General features: G+C 41.7%; 1 protein-coding gene across 1 annotated transcript; it reads left to right on the top strand.

The window, feature by feature from the left end:
* The first annotated feature begins 8,966 nt into the window (after window positions 1-8,966).
* On the top strand, window positions 8,967-23,241 carry LOC121650479 (alpha-tectorin-like). The gene is made up of 16 exons (XM_042002014.1): window positions 8,967-9,097; window positions 9,196-9,279; window positions 10,991-11,096; window positions 11,175-11,304; window positions 14,127-14,370; window positions 15,913-16,069; window positions 16,922-17,009; window positions 17,106-17,159; window positions 18,173-18,375; window positions 18,628-18,765; window positions 19,651-19,838; window positions 20,632-20,786; window positions 20,881-21,126; window positions 21,215-21,377; window positions 21,479-21,571; window positions 22,969-23,241. The coding sequence occupies exons 1-15, from the start codon at window positions 8,981-8,983 to the stop codon at window positions 21,569-21,571; spliced, it is 2,166 nt and encodes a 721-aa protein (XP_041857948.1). The 5' UTR covers window positions 8,967-8,980; the 3' UTR covers window positions 22,969-23,241.
* The last annotated feature ends 2,843 nt before the right edge of the window (window positions 23,242-26,084 follow it).

The following is a 26,084-nucleotide window of genomic DNA, read 5'->3' as shown; positions in this document are numbered from 1 at the left end:
TAGGATGATCTTAGCTATATATGTTGTAAGTAGTATGGATTACATGGTCTTCTGTATGATGTTTCAAGTCCCCACCCGCACTCCCCACACCCTTTCTGTCCCTCTCTCTCCCCTCCCTCTTCTCTCTACTTTCTTGTCTCTCTCTCTCTCTCTGTCCCCTCCGGTCGAGTCCAGCATTAAGAGTCTGATTTAATAAAGTTTTTCATGTCATCAAGAGGGACTTTATACATGTAGTATAAATCCCTGCTTGATAGAGTAAAATTGCCCAGCATCAGACGGCAGCCAGACAATCATTCTGTTTGCAACGATGCTGGACAAGACAGGTTAAAAAAAAAAAAAAAAAAAAACACGTTTCGTTGAGTCCACAGAAAAACCAGCGTGTTTAAGAAACTTCCTATGTGACCTAAAGTTAAAACGTGAATCTAAAAGAAAACCCAGAATTGTGACCTCTGAGGAATTGATTTTTTGGTTTAACATTTCTCTTTTAATTTTAGGGTAAGCTGGGACGTTCACGTCAACCCACTCAGAAGCAAACTGAAGCGAATCAGGTTTATTTATATGTGTGTTGCACATTTACTTCAACCCCAGTCACCCAAAGTGTTGTAAAATCAAATAACAAAAAACACAAATAACATGTAATAAAGAGAATAAAACCAAACATTTAAGCAAGTTGTACTTCAGAGCTGGAACTGGAACATGTTGGTGTAGCAGCTCTGATAAAAATCATTTAAAGCTCCATATAAACAAACAGGAAGTGAGGAGAAGCTGTAACAGGGTCATGTGATCACATTGCCTCGTCCCTGCCAACATGCTGCCCATTTTCCTGCTGCGTGAGCCAGTTTCCACCTCTACAATGCCAACTAGCTCCATTCCGACCAGACATGTCTACTCTGGTCTGGTCTGTCCAACATTGTTCCAGACATCTGCTGGTTTGTTCAGATGCAGCTTTGCTAACCTAAGCTGTGCTGCCATGTTGTTTTTTCCTCCTGGAGAGTCTGACATGGAGATCTGATTGTCTGATCTTGGGCTGAACATGCTGGGACATCCACTCCTGGAAAATACATACTGAAAATAAATGTAAACAATAAAATAATTCTGTTCTGAGGCAGACAAAACAGACACACACACTAAATAAATAAATCAGGCTGAATCTCATTTGTATTTTATTTGAAAACGCATGAAAATTTCAACCTGATCTCAAAGAAACGCTTGAAGGAAGAAAATATACTTAAATTAGAGAAGGTACCATAGAAACTGTGTCGACATGATGTCGGTTCATGTCCCACAGACATATTCCTCACCCTGACCACTGTATGTGCATCCTAGATAAAAGCCATCGTAATAAAAGTAAATCAGCATGTTAGCGTAAAGTTATCTGGTTCAGGGATTATACTGGAATCAGGCCGGTTCACCTCCAGCAGCTCCCTTTCATCTCATTGCTCTTTCAGACATCAGGAAAGCAAAACCTGTTTTAACAAAGAAAGCAGATAGAAAAACATTTTTACATCATGGGAAGAAAACATCTGATGAACCAGATAAATCACCTGCCAAGTATAAACCTGTCAGACGTCTTAATTACCATGGCATGTTAAGCCGGCTATTATCAGCGGCTGCTTGATCCTTTAATAGCGGAGTGTTTGGCAGAGATGATCTCCACTGTGTTTAGCATGATGACACTCTGCAGGTTTGAGTTCACTGGAACGGATTCTGAGATGTTCTGTGATGTGTTTGCATGAAAAGTCACAACAGACTGAAAGTACCACAAAAGATCAGACTCCTCGCCGGGTCTGAGGGCTCCCTGCTGAACTCCGTTAGGCCCACCTGATAGAGACCTGGTTTAGATTTGTCATATCATTGTTATTATTCCCTTCGCCAAGGCAGAGGTTGTGTCATTGGTGGCATGTGTCTGTCCGTCTGTCTGCTAGTTTGACAGTTAGATCATTAATCCACAAATATGTGGATTAATGATGTTTAGAATCATCAGAATCAGAATCAAAATACTTTATTGATCCCGGAGGAAACTGAGCACACACAGTTGCTCCATACCAAATAAAAAAAGGGTAAGATAAAGAGAGAAATCACAATAAGAAAAAATACAAATTACAGTTACTAATATCTATATAAACAGATACAGAATAAAACCTGCCTTGAGTAATATGTACAGTTTTAGCAATATGTTAAACAGTTAACTGTAAATGTAGTGCAAAGTGAACTAAGTGACTATTGTATGCACGACATTCTATTCTCATAGAGTAGCACGGATTGACAGATAACACTATTAATTCAGCCTGAGTACCACGTTTCGAACGGTAACTTGTTTCGACACAGTAACATCTTTTGACACGGTAACACTTTCGACACGGTAACATGATTCGACACAGTAACACGTTTCAACACGGTAACACGATTTGACACGGTAACTTGTGTCGACACGGTAGCATGTTTCGACACGGTAGCACGTTTCAACATGGTAACATGTTTCAACACGGTAACATGATTCGACACAGTAACACGATTCGACACAGTAACACGTTTTGACACAGTAACACGTTTCAACATGATAACACGATTTGACACGGTAACTTGTGTCGACACGGTAGCACGTTTCGACACGGTAGCACGTTTCAACATGGTAACACGTTTCAACACGGTAACATGTTTCGACACGGCAACTTGTTTCGACATGGTAACACATTTCGAATGGTAACTTGTTTCGACACGGTAGCACGTTTCGACACGGTAACACGATTTGACACGGTAACTTGTGTCGACATGGTAGCATGTTTCGACACGGTAGCACGTTTCAACATGGTAACATGTTTCAACATGGTAACATGATTCGACACAGTAACACGATTCGACACAGTAACACGTTTTGACACAGTAACACGTTTCAATACGATAACACGATTTGACACGGTAACTTGTGTCGACACGGTAGCACGTTTCGACACGGTAGCATGTTTCAACATGGTAACATGTTTCAACACGGTAACATGTTTCGAAACTACAACTTGTTTCGACATGGTAACACGTTTCGAATGGTAACTTGTTTCGACACGGTAGCACATTTCGACACGGTAGCACTTTTCAACATGGTAACACGTTTCGACATGGTAACTTGTTTCAACATGGTAACATGTTTCAACACGGTAACATGTTTTGACACGGCAACTTGTTTCGAATGGTAACTTGTTTCGACACGGTAGCATGTTTCAACATGGTAACATGTTTCAACACGGTAACATGTTTCGACACGGCAACTTGTTTCGACATGGTAACACGTTTCGAATGGTAACTTGTTTCGACACGGTAGCACGTTTCGACACGGTAGCACGTTTCAACATGGTAACACGTTTCAACACGGCAACTTGTTTCGACATGGTAACACGTTTCGAATGGTAACTTGTTTCGAGACGGTAGCACGTTTCGACACGGTTACATGTTTCGACACAGTAACATGTTTCAACATGGTAACACGTTGTCGACACGGTAACATGTTTCGACACAGTAACACGTTTCAACACTGTAACACGTTTCGACACAGTAACACGTTGCAACACAGTAACACGTTGCGACATGGTAACACGTTTCGACAGAACACCGGATCACGACTCGATCCAGGAATTTTTTTTAACACTAGAATTGCCAGAGGGATCATTTTGACAACTTGCCGATGCAGCATGTATTTCAAATAGAAAATGCAACAGTCATGTATCAGCTAACATATAACAAAATTAAATTTATTTTTAAATGTTAGAACATTAGAAAAAAAGCATCATATAATACAAAAGTAAGGAAACAGAGTGCTGGATGTCAGCTTATATTGATTTATTGTATCAGTAATGAACTCAGGAGGACCCTGCATTCAGTGCAGCCTGGTCCACTTTCTAGTTGCAGTTCCGGATGAGAAGAACTGATCATTTGGCACAGCCAAAGCTTCTTCTGCTTTCATTCTTCTGCTTCGGGTCCTTTTTTATTATGTTTTCAGCTGCGTTAGTTTGTCTGTCTAGCAACATAACTCAAAATATTATGAACGGATTTTGATCCAGAACAAGTGATTACATTTTGGAGGTGATCCAGATCACCGTCTGGATCCAGGAATTTTTTTAAAGGATTCTTTACTATAGGGAGATAGAGATCATTTTACCATTACAGCTTAAATTTTCCCTGTATGGCCTGTTTTTGTAAGTTATGCATACATCTTGTGTGCCTGCACACATCTGAAGGGCAACAGAAGCTTCCCCTTCATGTCCACAGACGGGTAATAGTCAACATCTTTGGTGTGATCAGAGGGTCAACCAGAGAAAAAAAAATGTGCACTATATACCAGGACTCAAGACTTAGGTGCTCAGGTGCTATACACCTCGACTCAAGTCCGGGTATAGTGTATAACTTCCTAATTTATGGCAAGAGATTAGCATATTTTCATCCGATTCTTCTTTAGTAGATGGGCGGAGTGCTGTAACTTTATAGAAACTCACATTTATCAACCATGAGGTCTCACATGGAGGTTTCCTGATCAGCATGTTCTCTTAAAAAAGGGTTGTTATTACACATTAAGTCATGTTGTGTGTAATCAATACAATTTTACTCGAAGTTTTGTATAGTTTCATGCTACGTTCAGACCTTAACCAAGGGCAGACTTAGTCATTTTAGGGCCTAAGGCAAACAAAACCATGGGACCCCCCCACTTTCTTTTAGGAGAACAAACAGAAAATAATTTCAACCCACTGGGTCAAAAGTAGCTTCACACACATACACAGCCTCTTGTTTCAGCATATTCGTGCAAGTTGAACAATATGTGCTGTTGTGTTTCATAATGTGGAGTTTTGTTACTTAGTTTGAGCTCATCTTTCAGGTGGTTAGCCACACCTGACCTGTCTGTTCTTCCCTGGAGGTAAAAAATCATCAGTGACAACATTTACAAAGAAACTGTCAAAGTCATTCCTGCCCTGTTACATTCCAGACCACATCTTTCTTAATTTAAGCTGACCCTTTTAAGCTCCAGGATGTTTGTCTTTGTTATGTGCTGCTTTTAAAACACAGCACATGTCCAACCAGTTAACTACAGTCAAGTTAAAAAAAAAAGAGATTGTTAATATGATTCAATAAATATCATCAGTGTGAGCTGCAGCATTGAACACAAATCCAAGGAGGAAAGACATCAGCCATGACCTTAGAGAAGCAACTGCTGCTGCTCATCAGTCTGGGAGGGTTATAAGGTCTGTTTCTAAACTATCTGGAGTCCATTAGTCTCCAATCTTCTAGATATCTTCCCAGGAGTGGACGTCCAAGCAAGTTCAGCCCAAGATCAGCCCACCTCAGACTGTCCTCTTCACAACATCTTAGGACATGAAATTTCATTGCATTGTGGGAGTTTTAGTGTAATCCTGCAGCCTGACAACATACGTCATACATACCAGTGCATTGATAAATATAACACACAACACCGTGGAGCTGTAACCTCCACCTCCATCAATAAGTCCGTCTAATTACAGTCTTCTGCAGCTGGAATGTTCCCTGACAGAAGGCAGGTTCGGAGGACAAAAGTGTGAAACAGCTAAGTGTGAGAACGTCTTTGCTCTGTTGGCTGTAGATGTAGATTTACCCCTCAGCTGAGTGTTGTAAGTTCTCCACTGCGTGATAAGGCAGATAAACCAGAGCTGAATCTTCTCCTCAGACACAGAGTTTCCACAAGGTAAGAAACTTTAAGCTCAGCTTTTAAAACGTTATCATGACTAACATATACATAAAGCCAGTTATAAGAATTTACTAAAAACACATTATGATTTTAATTGAAGACTTTTGAGGAATTCTGGTGATTTGGTGCAGTTTGTGCAGCACATACTGATATGTTATAATCATATGCATGTTTTATTTTTATATTAAGTGTGTTCCATATTGTTTTCATGTTTTACTGATGCTGCATGTTATGCTTGTTGAATGTGGAAGAGCAGCTGCTGCATAATCTCCAGCTAATAAAAGAAATAAAGGGATGTGTAGGTAATACGGGAATACTATAAATTTAACCTAAAACATTTAGATATATTTCTAGAATAGAAATATTAAATAAAATGAATAAATAAAACAATGTAAATAAAAATAATTGGAATCAAACAGATAAACTATGTAAATGTGTAACTGAGACACTTATTATTTTTTCACTTAATTTTCTCCATAAATTTCTGGTTGTTCATGATGTTTTCTAAAAGGATTGATCATTACATGTAAACATCTGGATAATTTATACTAAAACAAACAGAGTTTGAATTATTTACAGCTTATTTTGCTGTTCTAAAATTAAGGGTCTCATCAGTAATTAATGATTAGTCTTTTTATAAAGCACTTTTTAGTCTCATTCAACCACTGAACTCAATCACACACTTCCACATGCTTTTCATTCATCATACACACACATTCACACACCAACGGACACATCAGAGGCAACATCAGGTTCAGTTTCTTACCCCAAGAGGACTTTGACCCATAGTCTGCTCTGACTGGTCGATGACTGCTCCTGCTCCTGAGTTACATCCCTGAATCACAATTGCAAAGAACTGATCAAGTCATATTCTGTAAAATGAGACAAATCCAGTATAAAAAGGGAGAAATGTGGATCACCATGTGCTTTCTGTGTGTTTCAGGCCAGCGGACATGTTCAGGTTTTACCTGGCTGCATTCAGCCTGCTGGCAGGTAAAAAATCTCCTACATCCTTTCTCTGTTTTAAAGCTCACATTTACCAGTAAAAGCTGCGTGTGATACCAGAGAAAATGTGAAGGTGGGTTTGTTAATTTCACGGCTGGTGGTCAGTGTCTGGGTTAGATTAACCATCCAGCCTGTCACCAAGGCTCCACAGAAGACATTAAAGATCAGGTGTCTGTCTCCGTACGACCAGGTGCAGCAACAACAAACCAGCCTTTTACCAGCTCTGGAGAGATGGACATCACCCTGTGCCCCATCACTTACTTCGGACAGAGATATGACAAAGCATACGTAAGTACATTTTAAACTAACCTTAGTGTTTATCTTCAGAGATAATCCACCAGGACCTTACTATGTATAATCCTTTTTTCAAATATTAGCATCAACTGATCCCTTAGAGGAAAAATCACCCTCACTGTTGGGGGGGGGTTTGATAGAAATTCAGAGTTATAAAATTTAATATATTTTATTTAACCTTTATTTACCCAGGAAGATCCTCACTGAGATTAAAGATCCCTTATTCAACAGAATTCTGCAAACAGAAAGCAGCTCAGCTAAAAACCTACAATCATAAAAACCCCAAAGATCAATCAGAGCAAACAGATCTGCCTCCAGTCGTCCAGCTTCCTCTTAAAAGCATCCAGCCATGAAGCTTCAGGTAGTTTTCTAGTTTCCCCCTTGTTTCCATCTCTGTTCTCATGCTGGGGACTGATGAGAGGACCCCAAGAAGATGAAGACCAACAGCTGCCTTGTCCAGTGTCTTAATCTATCACAACTAAAGACCTTCCAACGTCCTCATACAACATCCAGCGATGAGTGAGAGATCTGAAATTAGTGATGACCCCCGGAGCAGGTGGACTCTGAGATGACCAGCAACCAGCTTCTAAGACAAGATTTAATCCTGAAATAAAAATATTATCAAAAGATGAATCCCTCGCCACATCAGTCACATGTTAAACTGTTTTAAGGCTTAACCTCACCCTGATGGCCCCACGGGGCCACAGAAGCCTGGCTCTGGATTTGTTCGACAAATGATTGTTTAGGGGGCATTATTTATTTATTTAATAAATTAATAATAATCATAATAAATTATTATTATTAATTAGTGATGACAATCATTCTGTCATTAGATCAGTAGTTTTTGGTGGCGTATTGGCAAGGCAAGACCACTCATGCTTTACATAAAAGATCAAAAACATTACAGCAGAGTGCAAAAGAGTGCAACCAGTAAAAACTCCAATACAGTAGTCAAGACTACTGAAAACAGATAAAGAAGAAGTTCATTATCCTAAGCCATCAGTCAGATTTGTTCTAGATCTGTTCTTCAGGTGGTAACAGGCTGTTTGGTTCCTGCTGTAATATGGATGTTAAAATTTAGCTCAAAGTCCAAAATGACACCAAGATTTCTGGATCGATCCATCGGCTTAAACATTGCTGACTGATGCTGAACACTAATCTTTGATTCCAAACACAATAATTTCAGCTTTTCTTCATGTATCTGAAGGAAATTCTGAAACATCCATGTATGATTTGATCTGGGCAAAAACTGAAGCTCCGCCTGAAACCTGAGTCCCCTGGTGAGACAGTAAAATAGAGCTGAATGTCATCAGCATAATGCTAACAGCAGCTTTTAACACCACTACAGATTACAATACATATTATATTATATTATATTATATTATATTATATTATATTATATTATTTTATATTATTTTATATTATATTATATTATTATAAGTAGAATAAATTATTAAATCTCCACATTTTTATCCTTTGTGTTTTATGGTTAAATAAATAAAAATGAAATAGAAATGAAGATTTTCTACCATTAACCCACAGTTGCACATTGGAGCAGCATATTAAAGAAATAGCCTTTTTCTTTAACACTAAACATGAAAACCACTACCAGGTGAGGGTTGGAGAACCTGCCCTTTGTTAGTCATATGGATGTTACTGTAACCATTGATACCTTTAGCATTAGCCTGCAGTAGCAGCTTCCCAAACAGGAACAAGTTAGAAAAAGTGGGAAAAGGGATGATTTAGGTGACAATGAATCTGTTAAAATGAGAGATGAAAACATTTAGTGATAAAGAACAGCAAGTAGTTGGGTTTAAATATCACATTCACTAGTTTTTATTTCTTGTCTCTCCTCCTGCTCAACAGGTGAGCTTCAGTGCAAACAGATTTGCTGTCTGCTTCAAAGGCTCATACACACCTGGAACGAGCAATGACTGCATCCTGATGTCGGGGGGGACGGCTGACAGAGGTGAGCTGATGGTGCTCATGAAGGAAATACCAACTGGATCTGGAGTTCACAAACTTCTGCCAAACCTGCAGCATCCTGGGAAATGTGTCAACGTGATACCGCTGAAAGACAGTCAGCTGTCTCAAGTAAGGCTTCCCTCTCTTCCTGTGTTCAAATCTGCTTCAGAATGACAGAAATGTTTACTGAAACATGGAAATAACATGGAATCATTTCCTGTTGCCAGATACATCAAGTTGAACTTGCCAACTTTGACATGCAGTCACTCGTGGCCATCAAGACATATTCTGGATACACAAATGTCAGTGTGGTACGTATCAGTTTTAGAACATCACACTGCCACAAACCTGCGATTCAGCAAAACACCACTGAAAAGTCATTATTTATGTACAGTAATGGTTAGTAAATAGTAAAAGCTCAGTCTAGACTCATAGTCCACCTTCCAGTACCGGGTCAGACCTTTTTAATCCTGGTGTGATAGATGGAAGCAGGTGGTGGAAACCTTCCCCAGAGGTTTTCTCCATATTGACATGACAGCATCACATAGTTGCTGCAGGTTTGTCGGCTGCATCCATGATGAGAATCTCCCGTTCCACCACATCCCAAAGCTGCTCTACTGGACTGAGATCTGGTGGCTGTGGAGGCCGTTGGAGTCCAGTGAACTCATCGTCATGTTCTAGAAAGCAGGTGGAGATGATCTGAGCTTTGTGACATGGTGCATTATCCTGCTGGAAGTAGCATCAGAAGATGCTCCACTGTGGTCTAATGATCTAGTATGATCCAAGTCTGTCCTTGTATATCATAGGCTGCATGGTGTACTCATCAAAATTAAGTCCCAACCCTATTGAAGACCCGGCTTTCCAACAGACATCGTCATTTAACCCAACTCATCCCAATATTTTGTACTCACACGCACACGTATACAAATTTGTCCATTCATTTCTGATAATGGATACCTCGAAGGGCATTATCCAGCTTACACCATGGTCACTTACGAAAGAAATAAATTAACAATACGTTAATGTTGTTTTTTTACAGTTAAAATCTGGCTGAGTGAAATATTTAATATCTTTTGTTGTGACATGTTGCCAAGGTAACCGGCTCTGACAGAAGCTGGCGCTCGGTCGGCCACAGCTGTTGTATTAGACCTGATCAGTGGAGGGATTGGCGTTGTGAAAAATAAATGGTGAAATAACGTATGTTCTGAGTTTCTGTTGCCACGGTTACCAACTAGTGTTTTAGCCATCACAATCATTTTCAACAATAAGGCAATTTGTCCGGAACTTTTTATATAGGTGTCCGTTTTCATTTTTTATTGACACCTTACAGCCATTTAGAATCGAATATTCACCCAGACCATGGTATAAAATTTAATAATAGTTAGATCCATTAAATGTATTCTGTTAAAACAAATGTTAGGAGACCTTTTCCACCCAGGTGTTATGATGGACTCCAGAGAGACAAGAGTAAGTTACCGGACTTTATTACCAGGAAGTAGACATCAGACAGGTCATACTGGTACCGGTAGTCATGCAGGTAAACATACAGAAACAAACAGGGAGTGAGTCCAGAAGGGTGAACATCAGAGTGTAGCGATGTCCGACGGGGACTGACAGAAGTGCTGGTGATTATAAGGACCAGGGAAACAATGGCACACAGGTGTTGCAGGTTGACATGATTATGATCATCAGATGGGGAACAGGTGCGGAGGAGCCGGGAACAGGGTGACAGGCTGAAGGATGAAGGACTGAACCATAACACCAGGAATTACTTGAAAAATACATGCCTGACATGCCAGAATAAATCAATGAATAAAATCTGAATTTTTTTCTCATAAGACAGTAAACTAATGTCAGTAAGTGGGACATTTTTCCAAATGATGAGACAGTTTCAGCCAAATCAAAACAGAATGTTTTAATAGCACATATGAGATGCATGCACACGCTTGTGGTTTGAGGTCATAAACCCCGAATATGACATGAAACAGCTGCAGGAGGTGACTCTTTTCTGATACTTTCCAGGTTGCAGACGCTCTGGTCAACGGTCTGATCGTTTCCAACCACATATTCCAGACAAATGAAACAAACAGTGGTGTCATCGCAGATGTGAGCGGATGCAGATTCGCAGGTGTGGTTTCATGCTTCAATAAGAAAATCAGATTTTAAAAAGCTGTCATCGAACCAACTCGCTCCTCCATCCTCCCAGGTATGGTTTATCAGACCAACACGACGGTCTACGAGCCGAGCATCTGCTCCACGGTGACCTGTCAGGCAAGTGGAGTCGCAACAGCAGTCAGCGGCTGTGCTTCCATGGAGCGTTGCCAGGGCAACGGCAGGTAGACATAGCAGAGAAATCCTGCAATAAATTTTTTTTTTTAACCTGTCCTGTCCAGCATCATAGCAGCAGAATGATGACAGTCTGGTTACTGTATTGTGCCGAACAAATTTGCTCTGCCAAGGGGAGGCCTGTGGGTAAGGCTCCTCGTGATACTCTGATTTATTTATTTATTTATTTACTTTGAATCATGGAGTCTATGTAATCTTGCTGCACCTGACCGGAGGGAACAGAAAAAGAAGGAAAACAGCAAAAAAAAGCAAAAAGTAAAGCAGAAAAAAGGAGGAGACAAAAACACTACAGACAGAAGGAAACAACCCTTCAATCCACACCAGACAACAAACTGTTACACCTGTACATGAACACAGCAGAAAGTTTCCTACGGCTTTTACTGAAAAACAGACCTGCTAGTCATTAAGAGTTCCTAAATAATAACCACATCAAAAAGACATGTCACAAAAAAGCACAACAACAACCAGATACTAACTCAGAATAAAAAGAAGAATTATCTCTTAGTATATAAACCCACTGGACAACTCAGTGACTGTGTCAGCATGCAGAGGATGAGGAAGAGGAGTGATCAGTGATGAGGAGTGGTGAGTGAGATCGTGCAAATGCAACCACGCCTCTACGGAGGCAACAGGCAGACCAGGACAGCCCAGAGACCCGGGCCCTCAGCAGCAACGCAGGAGCACTAACCCAAGCTACCCCACCCTTAAGACGACTCCAGCCCCACCCGGAGGGTGGCAAAGGAGAGCCCCAGCCAGAAACCCCCCATGGTCTTGGGGCAAAGGCCCCTGTGGCCCAAGATTGGCAGCTGCCGGCCCTTCCAGGGATTGGCCATCCAGGGTGGCCCGAGCCCAGAGGTGGCCCCCCCAGCCCTCAAAGGTAAAGGAGGTAAAGGGCCCACACCATGCCTAGGATAACCAGGCCCCCCCAGACTACCACCTGGCATGGGCCAGCACACACCCCGATGTTCCAGTCCCCCCCCTCCCTGTCACACATAACTCACCCACCATGCCCCGTGGGGGACGTCCCAGGCGGACCAGAGGGCAGCGAGCCCCAGTCACAGTCCACACCACCACATCCAGCAACCCACCCCCACCCACCCCCCGCCCAAGTGGCCCCGCCCAACATGTACTGCATGACACGCCCCCCAGATGTTGTTTGTGTGTTGTGTTTCTTGTGTTTTGGTGTCTAAGTGCAATTAAAACTGAGAGGCGAGTCGCCACAGGGTGCAGCAGAGGAGGCCACTAAATGGCCTCCTCTGCTCCACCCCGCATGCCATGCACGCCTCCCAAGTCCCTACATGTGTGTGTGAGAGAGAGAGAGAGCAGGAAAGAAGAGGGGTCTAGGGATGTAAGTAAGATGTTGAGCCTCTGGTGGCATTGGGCAGCCCTGCTCCCCGGGAGGTCCCTCAGGGCAAGACAGGCCAGGAGAGGCCGCCCCCCACGACCAGGACATAGAGGGACTGCAGCCAATGAGCCACCACCAACCACCAAAAAGAACATTTCTGAGGCAAAAAATTGATAGAAACCTGAACTCCTAACTCAATTATTGCAGTAAATATGTGAGTGGAAAAGTTTTCCTTTTTTTATGGAAAATTTTCTATATTTTACCACTTGTCATGGAATACTTTTTACAGTGTTAAAAGTTACAGTTGAATGAACTTAAAGCAAGGTAACCAGCTGCAAGTCTATATCAAATATGGTACATAAGGCATTAAAAGGTTACACACAACTTAAGGTACAGGTTTCTCCTACACATGCTCTAAATCAGGACTATCCAAAGGACTTGGAGTTCACTTTTGAGGCAGTTCAACAGTTGTTCATGAACCTGTATCCACCACTCAGCCAGGGTTTTGAGCCCTAAAGGACAGTTTGTTAGCTGATATAACTGACTATAGCTTTAAAAAAAGCCTAGGATGATGTGGCAATCAAAATGTTTAGTTGTAATCAATAAATAGATGATTTTGAAGTTGTTTTATTCCTTTAACACAGACTTCCTGGGCTGTACGGCGCTGTGGCGGTTAGCAACATTGCCTATATAAATACAAGTTGCCTTTAAGTAAATTTTATTTAAATAGCACTTTCACAAAAGCCACAAAGTGCTTTACAGAAAGCAAAGAATAAAAGCAATGACTGGAGCACCAGTTAAAAGTTTGGACACAATTTCCCATTGGATCTGATAGGAAAGTGTGTCCAAAACTTGTACATAAAACACAGAAAAACACATACACAACTTGTACATAAAAACACAAATATAAGAGGAAACACAAAATATAGCATAAAACAAGACATAAAAAGCAGCTAAACCCTTTTATTTAGGCCGACTTTTAATTAGATATGGGTCTGATGTTTTTAAGAGACCATAACCGAGGCAGCGTAAAGACACAGTTCCACTGTCTGAGGGCCACATCTTTAAAAGCCCTGTCCACTTGTCTCCTGAACTTCTAGCGGTCTTTGACCAGCTGACTTCAGACTGCGAAAAAAGGTGTGAATTTGTAAGAGACCCGTAATGTTTGCCAGGGCATGATCAGATAGGGCTCTAAATGTGAGAACTAAAGCTTTAAAATGTGTTGTAAAATGCAGAGTTAGCCAGTGCAGAGAGGCCAAGACAGGAGTAATATGATGACTTGTTTCAGCTCAGACATGACTAGAATTAAATATCTCTCCTAACTTAGAGTTAAGATTCTACACCAAGTTACTCTGAAAGTAGGTTGCCTTACTTTTTAAAGTTCACTTCACAGCACCTTGTTTTTTACAGTGTAGATTCAAACCTTCATTTCATGGATTTGTTGTTATGATGCTTCCCGTCCTCCAGCTGTGCCTTGAACGCCGTCTGCACTGTGGCCGGCTCCATCGTCATTGACTTCATGGGCGGACATCAGCCTGTACCTGATCGCTGTGGCTACGCCTTGCTGAGGTCCCCCGCCCTCTCTGGAGTTCAGGTGGTGGGAGTTTTCAAAGAAAGACGAAGTAAAAGTGTGAGTTTTTTGGAGCGGGTGATTCTGCAGCTGGATGGGGAAGGCGTTGAGATTTCTATGGAGCAAGGCAACAGAGTTCAGGTGAGTTAATGACTCCAACAACCTGAACAATGTGCTTGTTGGTGTTCTAAGTGGTTGGGGTGTAAGGCAGATTAACAGTGCTTATATGAGAGAAAAAAAGCAGAAGCATCTCCCATGTTTGGACTGACAGCAGCATAGTATGTGCGTAATGTTAGATATCAGTGTCTGCCTTTGTTTAGTCAAAGCGATGCAAGCTGAAACCCAAAGACAGAACAGAGCAGATTCATTAGGAGGTGATATGAGTAAAACCTATAAATATGCAAAGTATCAGTATAAGTATGTTTGTGTGTCCAGTGATTTCAGCTAGTATAACTTCCAGCAGCACAATTAACTTGTGCGAGGTTGGACATAATTGTGATATGACTGTGATAAATTATATTAAACTAAAGCCTTTCTTCAGCAGACAAAGGATGGTATGCAACAAAGATCCTTGGCTTGGTTAGGCTGTATGTAGGGCGTGTGCTACACTAAAATCTCACATGTTGGCTTTACTAAAAAGAACAAAACAAAAAGTAGCTTAATGCCTCAAACAAAATCGAATTGAATGACTGATCATATGCCATTTCCTCAACAGTCTCAGCGATTTACCACTGTGGGATGGTCACAGACTTTTCACATTAGTGCCAGCTCCCAATACCAAATACCCAAATTTCACACCAACCACCCATGTTTACAACAAAAAATTTGTAGGTTTGCACGTCCTCTATTTTCTCACTGTGAAGTGTGAAAATAGAGGACGTATATGACCGCCATGGGCTCTGCGTAGCTCCGTGACTGCTCCAGACCTGTCGTGCACCCCTGCTACGCAGACGGTTTCGTGGAGGTACTCCGTTGTGATCAGTCCAGGATCACATGTTGCCAGATATCTGGATCTTCTCGCTGAATTTGTGTGGTAACCACCATTTTTAAAAACAATAACTAGTGGATCAAGTTGATGAGAGGCTGATAGAATTATTTCTTAGTTTTTTTTTCCACAAGCTAATAAAGACACTGAACCATACTGGATGCCATTGTTGTTTTAAAACAGAAAATACCTACCGAACCATCAAAATTCTCCGACCTGGTGAGTTTACCGGCCGATACCGCCCCTGTTGCCACCTTCAGATTAGAAGAAAAAACTGCAACACGACACCAAAACGACACGTACCCCTACGCTCGAGTACGAGAGCAAACTCACCAGCGTCAGCTACGCCATAGCCTACCGCATGCAGAGGCTGCGCGAGCATAAAGCCGCCTTAAGCCAACCTGGAACTTACAGGATTTGAACCAGGCCCGGTATCATGTTTAAGTTTGTGTTTGTGGTTAAGTCAGAAAAAATTAAGACATAATAGATCAGGTAAAGACAAGTGTAAGATTAATAATGTTATAGAAACCCTGTTATAGAAAGTAAAACCCACCAAATGCTGCTAGAGAAAACAATCAGAGTGAGATTCTGAACACTACCATGATGTATGGTTACTGATACTATGTGCATTTGACAACAAGTAAAAGCTCATTTATCTTCTTATGTGTCCTCCTCTCTGTTTCCCTGCTGTAATGAAGCTGGACGACACTCTGCTGATGCTCAATGCCACGGCTCAGTTGGTCCACGGTGTTGAGCTTTCTAAAGACCAGACAGGTGTAACTGTAAAGATAACGGACTCCAACTACAACCTGTCGGTCCTCTTTGATGGCTTCACCGCCATCATCCACATGACAGGTATGCACAAATTAAGCTAATCATGTTGAAGGCGACCCAGGCTGACACCCAACTCTAGAACAGGAGTCCAGGAGACTGGACTTCCCCTAAAAACAAGTCCATGGAGGCTGTAAAGACATGTAGTCATGTGACCTCTAGTGGTCGTAGAAGGAACTGCATCTGAAGTTTGAAAATAACATTCAGTGGGACGAGAGTGTTTTAGGTCAAAACTGAGCTTTGGCAGATTTTCTCACTGAGTTGCCCCCTAACAAAGTTAATTCAGCATCATCTTCATTCTGTCTCTTCTCTGAGATCTCTCCGCATAGTAAAAGTCAGTCTGATGCTGACTCTTCTCTCTCAGTCTCTGCTTTCATCTGACACTTTGTTTGTGTGGTTTGCTTGAAGAGGAGAAACTAGGAGAAGCCATTTATTAGCAGTACATCACAGTACAGTAGTGATGTCTCTTGATTTTCTGGCAATGGAACAATAAATTTAAAAAATGAAGCTGAACATAGCATAATTGTTTAGACGTTCATGATGTTTGTCAACATCAGGACATTCAGATTGATCTCTCAAATAATTAAAAATAAACAGGGAGTTCATAATTATCTGACTGACTGCATTCATTAATGAAGAAAGTAGCAATGTGATGCATCGTGGTTTAGTTGTACGGGATGATCACGGATGCTTAGATTCCCAGCTTTCCATCCCCTCAATATCAGTAATGCTCAGCTCATGTTCTGCTGTCATACAAGATGTTATCCCTAATTTTATGACTTGCTTTCTCTCCAGATAAAAATAGCTTGATACTTGAAGTGCACATCCTTGTATGAAGCTTCTTGTAATTTCCTACGTTCTCTCTTGGCTCTGTAGGACCACCTGGAGCAGCGATGCATGGTTTATGTGCCGATTCAAGCGCAACTCTGAACCAAGAAAGAGTTACTAAGCACAGCACCACAGAGTAAGACCTCATACACCATGTTTGAGGGACTTCTGCTACCTTTCACAGCAACAGTAGGCGGGGATTCTTTATTTTATGTTCTTTGTTGCCCCACAGCTGTGGGACACAATATGAAGACAGTACAACTGACTGCCACTCTACAACTGCATGGTAAACACAGATAATTAACTTTCACAATACTACTGAGAGTAACTTTGACTGGGGTAACTTTTTTTGTTTAATTTTGTTTAACCTTTGTTTTTTTGTTTTGTTTTTTTACCAGGTAAAACATTAAAAACAGATTCTTATTTACAATGTTAGCTTGGCAAGTGCCAGAAAACACTTGTAGGACAGGGGAAAAGAAAAAGAAAACACATTGAACAATAATATACATACATTTCAGTAAATCTTTAGGAATATAAAAGCCTTCAGTTTCAGTAACAGGTTCCTGTAATGTGATGCAGCAAATGAAAAGGATGCTTGTCCACAGCGAGACAGAGGCTTATTGATGTGTAGCGTGATAAAATGAAGATAGTGTGTGGCACTTGGTGCTGATACTGTCTGCAGACGTTGTCATGGCCCTACCCTTTTGGGCCTTTTGGGTCAGCTCAGTAAGATTGGGACCCCAAAGGAAAGTTAAAAAAAAAGTAGGATGGGTTGAACTGAATATTCCGGATTTAATATTCAGGCGCCCTTCCCAGTTTTTCCTGTGGTGGAAAAGGGATCTTTAATGACCAAACCAAGTAACTTTTTATGACTAGGTTTTATGTCTGTAAAGGCCTGCTGTATTTCTTAAAAACAATGTTAAAGAGACTTAAGAACTCCATCTGAAGAAGGCCCAGAGGTGTATAAGATTGTGTCGTCAGCATATAGGTGAATACAGCTCATTTGTAAATATAGCAAAAAGTGTTGTACCAAGAATTGAATTCTGTGGGACATCTGATGAAGGCACTAAAGAAGATGGAGATCTAGCTTTACTTGTTGCATCCTGTTGGAGAGGTAATGGGAGCCACTGCAAAGACTGATCAGAGATTCCAGTACAGTCTAGTCTTTGTAATAAAACTGAATTATCCCAAACTCAAAGGCTTTTGCTCAGTCTATGAATATTGCTGCACAGTGCTGTTTGGAATCTAATACAGATTCAATATCACTCACACACTCTCCTTTTTGCTTTGTTGGAACAGGTGTAATCTCCTGAAGGAGGGTCCTTTCGCTGCATGTAACTCATATGTTGACCCCAAACCCTTCATAGATGGCTGCACACAAAATTTGTGTGAACACCCTCCAGAGGACGACTTTAAGTGCCAGTTCCTGGAAGCCTACGCCCAGACCTGCAGGCACTACGGAGATGTTACAGTGGAGGGCTGGAGGTCACAGACTGGCTGCTGTACGGCTATCTTTCACAACTCTTTATGCTTGAAAAATGACCAAACTTTAATTCTTAGAGTATAAACATCTTTTTTTTTTGTGCGTGTGTGTGTGTGTGTGTGTGTGGGGGGGGGGGGTGACCACCCAGGTGTATTTTTCTATAAGTCCTCTTCAAATAGTTTGTGACACTATAGCACTGCAGTGAATGAACGAACATCAGCACAATATTTAGGATGATAAAAATGTTTTCTTCATGCATGTATGTTTGCAGCTGCTGGTTTTCAGGCCATATGTCGGGACAAGTTCTGCAGTGATCACGAGTTCTGTGGGGTGGACAGCATTACTGGGGAAACCCGCTGTCTTTGCAGGGCCATTTTTGCCTCAAAGTACAAACCAACAAACAGCTATGGTGAGTTGGATGCAATCCAAGAAGGTCAGAGATGTCTGAACAGCTATCAGCAGACACAGCAGGATTTCTTGTTTGAGAATCCTCACATGGAGCATTAGACCAAAACACTGCTCCAGTAATACACTAAAGAACCATCTTTAAAGAACAACGAAAACACAATTGTTGTTTAATTGTATGCTTTCTAAAATACCATGCTTTGTTAAACTCCCAATCCTGTTCTCATTGCTTCATCTCTAACTGGTCATGATCAATAGTTCTCCAGCTTTCTGAAGGTCTTTCAAAGATTTTCTTTGGACTTTTTCTGCTTTTCCCCACATTTTTAGTCCAGTCCTGGTACTGGACCAGTTTCAGAGGAACTTAACTCTGACCTATTAATCATTCAGGAAGATAAAAGGCAGAGTTGTGTCGACATATAACAGACAACTTAGCAAAGAAGCAGTTTGTTTAAAGTTTAAACTTGGAAGACTCAGGACTAAAAACTATTTACAGGAGATGAACAGGATCTGAAAGTGATGTCCTTAAAGATGCAGTATGGAAAGAATATTAGTACTCGGTGGATTTTTTTCTTGGTAACAGTGCTTCTTGGCAATAAATTCTAAACAACAACAAACACTTGGAAGGAATCGATGGATGTATGGATTGTGATGTTGTTTGTCATTTCCATCCATGTCCTCCTATTCTGTCGTAATCAGCACCTCTAACATTTTTAATGTTCAACAGATCCAATCACACAGCTGCTCTGCTGCTTGTTTAGTGGTGCAATAATGAAAACATTACCTCCTCAAACACTGCACCATGTTCCCAATGTTTTTAAGCTTTTTAAAGCAGGTTTCTGTATCGTGCACAGTACTAAGAAAACCTATATATTTTGTTTTTGGTGTTCAGGTGAGCCGATAGTCTGTGAGAAGAAGTCTGCATCAGTGACTCTGGCTAACTGCTTGCTGAAGGATAAAGGCATTGACTACTCTATCTTAACACTCAATGACCAGACCTGCAGAGGTGAGATGGACAACGTGACCCACATGGTGACATTTAGCTCCAACAGCGAGAACGCCTGTGGAACAGTTATCATGGTGAGTTATCCTCATTTGGTTCTTAGTGCCATCACAGCTTTCAGATTCTTTCCAAAACACAGAAAAACTCAACAATTTCAAACATATCCTCTCATTAGGTTTGTAGATGGCCTCCAGTGTCATGCATGAACAAGTTCGTTAAACACGTTTGTTTTTCTGTGAACGTTAAACTGAACAAAATGTATTTGAAAAAAAAAAAAAAAACGTAAACTTGTTTAGGTTATGTGAGGTCCTGCAGCAGTCTCTGCCTACATTTCCACTGTGCTACACCGACTTCACACTACATTACCCATAATGCACTGCACACTCATGCATAGCAAATCAGCAACCCTTCCACGGCAATGACGCAGCGCAACCATGAGGTGCCTTGAAGCATGACTTTACACTGGTGGCCCTACATACAGTCATGTATCAGAGGAAAGAGGGAAACACAGAAACTCTGATCCTTAGTATATAAAACTGTGCTTCTAAAGGTAAACCTGAAGGTTCTGGGAATTTAAAAAGAAAATTGTCCAATAAACGGTCACAGCTGCTGTCAAATCACATCAAATGAAACATAACCAAACAAGACACAGTTATGAATTAAAAATAAAATGGAAGCAAAGTTGTGTCAGATTAAAACAGGTAGTAGAACTAAGATAAATAACGGGAAAATAAAAAAGGTCTAGATGAACAACGTAAAGTAATCAAATGATAAACCAAAGCTAAAGCTCCCTTATGGATCTAATCAGATAAAAAATAAAGGCACACCTGAATGTGCAGTAACGATACCTGCGTCCATGTGAACCTGCAGGCGAACAGCAGTCACATCATCTACAAAAACACCATCATGACACAGAACCTCTCCACATCAGACATGATCGTCCGTCACGACAACGTGCACATGGACTTCTCCTGTTATTACACTCAGCCAGACGTCAAGAGCTTGGCCATCAGGCTCAGACACAGGTGGGTAACCTGCATGTGGCTCCAGAGGGGTCAGACTGGTTTTCTGTGCACAGTAAAGCCTTAAGACATGAAATATGTGTTCTCTGCTTTCCAGCTCTGTCATCCAACACATTTCTTTTGGAGAATGGAAATACAATCTGACCTTGGAGGCCTACACGAACCCCGACCGCACGGAGCCTGTTGATTCCAACACGGACATTGCACTGAATGAGAAACTGTGGGTGGAGCTTAAAGCAGATGGGCTAGATGAAAATATGCTCGCTATGGTAACGGACTCTTGCTGGGCGACCAACCAGCCTTTACCAGCTGGAACCCTGAGATACGACCTCATCATTGATGGGTAAGTCTCACAGTGATGCTAACGGTGCTAACCTGCATTCATGCTCACGGCCAATCCCTGCCATGTTTGCTTTGATGTGTCTGAGCAGCTGTCCCAACCCTAATGATGAGACAGTGACGGTGGAAGGAAACGGCATGGGAATGTCCAACCACTTTTCTTTTAACACATTCCAGTTCTCTGGAAAGAACGGTGAAGTTTATTTGCATTGCAAAGTAGAGCTTTGTGTCAAACATGAGGATACCTGCATCAAGGTATGTCTGATAAGGGTCACTTTTTGGACCATTGTTGGATCTCATGAACCCAACCCTGAACCATTCCTGAAAACAGGTTGTGTTATTTAACCACTCTCTAGAGTTGCAGCCAGGCTCATAGACGGCGCCGGTCTGCTGCACCAAAGTACTTGGATAAAAACTCTGCCTTCATCTCTGTGGCCTGGACTTATTAGGTGAGTGCAACCAACTTGGTTATCACTATGCAGAGAAAGCCATAGTTTGATTAGTCCAAAACAACTGTCCTAAAATGTGGGGGTGCTGTGTAAAATTTCAGTAAAAACAAAACAAAACAAAAAGGAATGCAACTGTTTGCATACCCATATTTTATTCCCAGTAGAATATCAACAACATGTCAGATGGTGAAACTGAGACATTTACCATCTGATGGAAATATGAGCTAAAAGAAAGAAATAAATACAAGTTACAAGTTGTATGGGTTCAGGTTGGTAAGTGCAGGTATTTTGGCAAAAATTTGCTCCAGCTGCAAGACAACAGCAGCATTTCCTAGATGATCTGTCGCTGCTCTAAAACGACCAAAGCCACTCCCCACCAGCAGTCGCTGATCCCTCAGCGGTTTGCCACTGCGCTGGTCTCAGACCTTCACATTAGTGTCAACTCCTAATGCTTGTGCAAATTTTATAATCTAGTGGGAACCAAGCAGATTTCCATCGTAAAAGTTTTATCCTAAAAAACTCGAGGAGCTTATGGACATGACAGGGATGTTATGTCTCAATTTAATGTCTCTTTTTTAATTTGTTGGGCTTCATAAAGTTTGCAGACGGAGTTTCATGAAAACGTCTTTTAACACATTTACAAAGGTTTCTACCCTCGGCCATTCCATAAAGTACTTCTATCTATCTATTCCAGTTCCATCATCCCCCCCCCCCCCCCCCCCCCCCCCTCTCTCTCTCTCTCTCGTTTCTCCGTCTCATTCTTCTTTGCTTGGCAAAAACAATTTTGTGCATTATCTCCACCAACTGGTGTGGAGTGTGGACCAGACTGTTTCTAAAAACCTGAGTTGACAGAACATTTTCCTCTGATACATCTTCCCAATCCCATGCGTTGCCCCGTCATGTCCCCCAGTTTGAGAACCACTCCAGACATTACACCAGGTTCAAGGGTTAAGGTTCAAGGAATAAAGTTTCTTTGAACTTTGAACCTCGTGTAATGTCTGCAATGTAGTCTCCAAACTATTTAAAATCAAAATCAGAAGCATAAAAGACGGCTACTTAGACCATCAGATTATATTATCAAGACTATATAATTCTGTCTTTGTCATATGTTTAGTGCAAGTTTATGCTGGTTAACTGGTTATGCCAACATGAAAAGAACTCATTCAGACTTCGTATCAGGGAATCCAAGGCAGACCCTGGAAAGTAACCACCACTTCTTTTAACATCACAAACGCAAATGTTTTAGTAGATATTTTGGTGCCCTCACTGTGGCTGGGTATAGAAAAAAATATAGTTGTCAGTAAAATATGATCATGGGATGGATGAGTTTATAGAAAAACCATCTGCATTTTACAGATTATTGAGCATCCATAACTTATATTTGGTTATCCTTCTAGGTTTCCATGGCGACCATCGAGATCAAAATTATTGCTGTTTGGGTTTTTTTCACTACCAGGTTTTAGAATTTGTAAATGTTGACGTCTGTAAGGTAAAATCAGACTGGGTCTTCTTTAGGGATTTACTCACTCACCAACCATGTTGGACAGGAAGTTAGGTTAGGTTACGTTTCAGGCTTTTCTGACCAGGTTTTTACCAAAGTATTTTAAGTTTATGGGGTTGCATGAAATGAAACCATGTATCTGGAAACTTTTTTACATTCTAAATGTTGTCTCTACCTTTCCATGAATATGAGTGTACTTTACCAATAATAAGAATAAATTTAACTCATTATCATGTAACCTTTGTCTGTTTTCATTTCAAGTCTTTTCACATGTTCCCATTGAGGTTTCCACAATAGCCCATTACAGGCTTATATTTTTGTCACTGCTAATCCTAGTTTAAGATTAGAGATGCTGTTTCTGTGGCATCAACAAGCCCAGGCAGCACAACAGCTGTTTGGCATTTTCGATCCAAGGCAGGATGGATCCATGTTTTCATGATGTTTCCAGCAGATTCTGAGCCGAGCATCTGAATGTGGAGCTGAAATGGAGACTCACCAGACCAGCAACGTTTCTCCATCTTCTATTGTCCAGTGTTGGTGAGTGTGTGTGAATTGTAGCCTCAGTTTCCTGTTCTTAGCTGGCAGGAGGCACCCGGTGTGTCTTCTGCTGCATCCTGGTCCAGACAACTGCTGCTCTGGATGTTTTCTCTTCTTCAGACCATCTCTGGAAACCCTGGAGATGGTTGTGTGTGAGAAACCCAGTAAATACTCAGACCGACAACCATGCCACGTTCTAAGTCCTTTAAATCCTTGTAGGAAATGAAAAGTGACCCTCATTTCCTACGATTTTGGCTCATTAGAGGACAAAGAAGTCCTCTTCCAAAAACTGCTATAAAACATTATAAATTCATATTTTTCCACCATTTCCAGTCCTAATAAAAAACGACCAACTATGTTATTATTCTATTTATTTTAATCGTTACCTTGTGGATTTATATATATATACATATATAAAATATGCTTTGGGTAGCTGGGATTTTATTTAAAGGTCAGTCTTAGATAAACTTCAAAATTAGTAGGAAAAGTAGGGCAGTAAAGGTGCGGATCTGATTTGTAAACTGTAATCTCGTTGCATTTTTGCAGCCAACTGTAGCCTTACCTGAGAGCCAGAGTATCAGAAAGATAGTGATCGATTAGCGTGACGCTATCGCAGCGCAACATGTTCCTTAAAGTAAAACCAAAACTAGGGATGCACCTATCCGCTATTGGTATCAGTATCGGTACCGATATTGAAGAAATTTCTTCAATGGGCCAGATCCATAGGTGCAGATCTGTTTGTGTAATTCTATGCCGTGTGCTCTGAGTGACCTCATGTGCTAACGATGCGCCACGCCAGGCTTCAGCAGACCAAGACCCATTGTAGACAAGTTCATCAGCTTCAAACAGAAGGAGCAGGTGAAGAACCAGGGCCGCGAACTGAAGGGGACAAACTTTGGAGTAAAGGGCCGATATCCGAGAGAGATCCTGGACCGATGAAGAGTCCTGTTTTCCATCAGGAGGAAATCTATTGCAGAGGGCGCTCGAGCTGTCATCGCGGTGGATAAATAATTTATTAATGGACAGCTGTACCGCGACCCGGACATCACTCTGTGGCTCTACTGACATGTTGTTATGTACACGCTTGATCATGAGGCCCAGCTTGCTTGCACACATTAGCACTTTGCATGATTCGCACAAATGCACACGCACGATGTATGAGGGAACAGCGCAAATGCACACACAGACATTTAATACACAGATCCAGATGGCACACTCAGCCGGTAGATGCACATGCACATGGAAAATCAGTGGAGCACACACACACGCTTCAGTAAAATACACGTAGCTCTTTTTATTTGTTGGATGTCGGACACTTGGAGGTTTGTCACTTGGAATATGCGCGGAGCTGGTACAGGGGAGAAGAAGTTAAAGATTTTCAATTGGCTGAAAGAAATAAAAGCAGACATCGTCCTCCTTCAAGAGACTCATTTCTCAAACTCAACAACAGATCTTCTTTCAACAGCCCAGTTTCCACATGTGTTCTCAGCTTGTTAAGGCAGAGAGGAGTAGCAACTTATAAAGTTGAATGGATAAAAATTAATCCGGGACAACACAGCAGCGTGTCCCTGAGAGCCGACCCACCCCAATGCACACCCATCCGCTGGCCTGGCAGAACACCCATACATGCAGCATCCACAGGAGGAGAAACGGAACCACCGACACGGGACACCACCAGACGCCCTTCATAACCCCAGCATGGCTTCAGCTCCATCAAACACTGAGCTACTCGCCAACTGATCCACAAATGGTGAAACCACCTGCTGCCAATGACGGCAACCTGCACGCAGGGCGCTGCTGCACACCACGCTGCAAAAGGATTAAGCTGCGTGAACCTCTACAGACAGACAAAGCAAAACGGTGCGGTACTCACGGTATGTTCAGCTGAAATGCTCGATCACCTCCACCATGATATACTGACCTTCGCTCCGCCCCATAGTCAATGCTGGTAGATTACAGAGGTGCAATTAAGGGAGGAGAGGGGAGAAGGTAACCAGCCCTGTCCTGTCACATTTGTCTCAAGTTTCTTTTTACAGGGGCTCCCAGCGAGAGACTCTTCTTTGTCTTGAGTTCCTGCTTCCAAGGGGCTCTCTTAGGAACACTGCTCTTTCTTGAGTTTCTTTTTCAGATTTGCCTTTGTTGTGACCTTGTCCTGTGCCTAGAAGGGCTGTGTGGTCTGCCTCGCCTTCCTGAAGTAATTTCTCATCCCCTGACCTCCACCAGAGCTGCCGCTGCTCTTTGGTCTGCTCAGTTACCCTCTACCAGTTCATCTAAATGGTAAATGGTCTGTATTTATATAGCGCTTTACTGTACCTGAAAGTGTCCTACTCACTTCGGCTTGAGCTCTCCAGGCCAGGACCGAACCAGCAAACCTTGTTACAAGACGTCCACTCTACCCACTCAGCCAGAATTAAGGCTTTAGCCTCATCAGTAAAACCACCAGAGTTTATTGGTTGCCTTCATCTCCACTTTCAC

The sequence above is a fragment of the Melanotaenia boesemani genome, chromosome 12, assembly GCF_017639745.1.
Source record: "Melanotaenia boesemani isolate fMelBoe1 chromosome 12, fMelBoe1.pri, whole genome shotgun sequence".
Taxonomy (NCBI): Eukaryota; Metazoa; Chordata; class Actinopteri; order Atheriniformes; family Melanotaeniidae; genus Melanotaenia; species Melanotaenia boesemani.
The sequence above is the reverse complement of the archived record's forward strand: the minus strand, read 5'-3'. Positions and strand labels throughout refer to the sequence as shown.

Excerpts from the sequence above, each read along its gene's own strand:
- LOC121650479 (XM_042002014.1), top strand. The coding sequence starts at position 8,981 with ATGGTGCTCATGAAGGAAATACCAACTGGATCTGGAGTTCACAAACTT. Across the intron at positions 16,070-16,921 it reads CGCCATCATCCACATGACAG|GACCACCTGGAGCAGCGATG; the intron begins GTATGCACAAAT and ends TTGGCTCTGTAG. Across the intron at positions 18,376-18,627 it reads GAGGTCACAGACTGGCTGCT|CTGCTGGTTTTCAGGCCATA; the intron begins GTACGGCTATCT and ends GTATGTTTGCAG.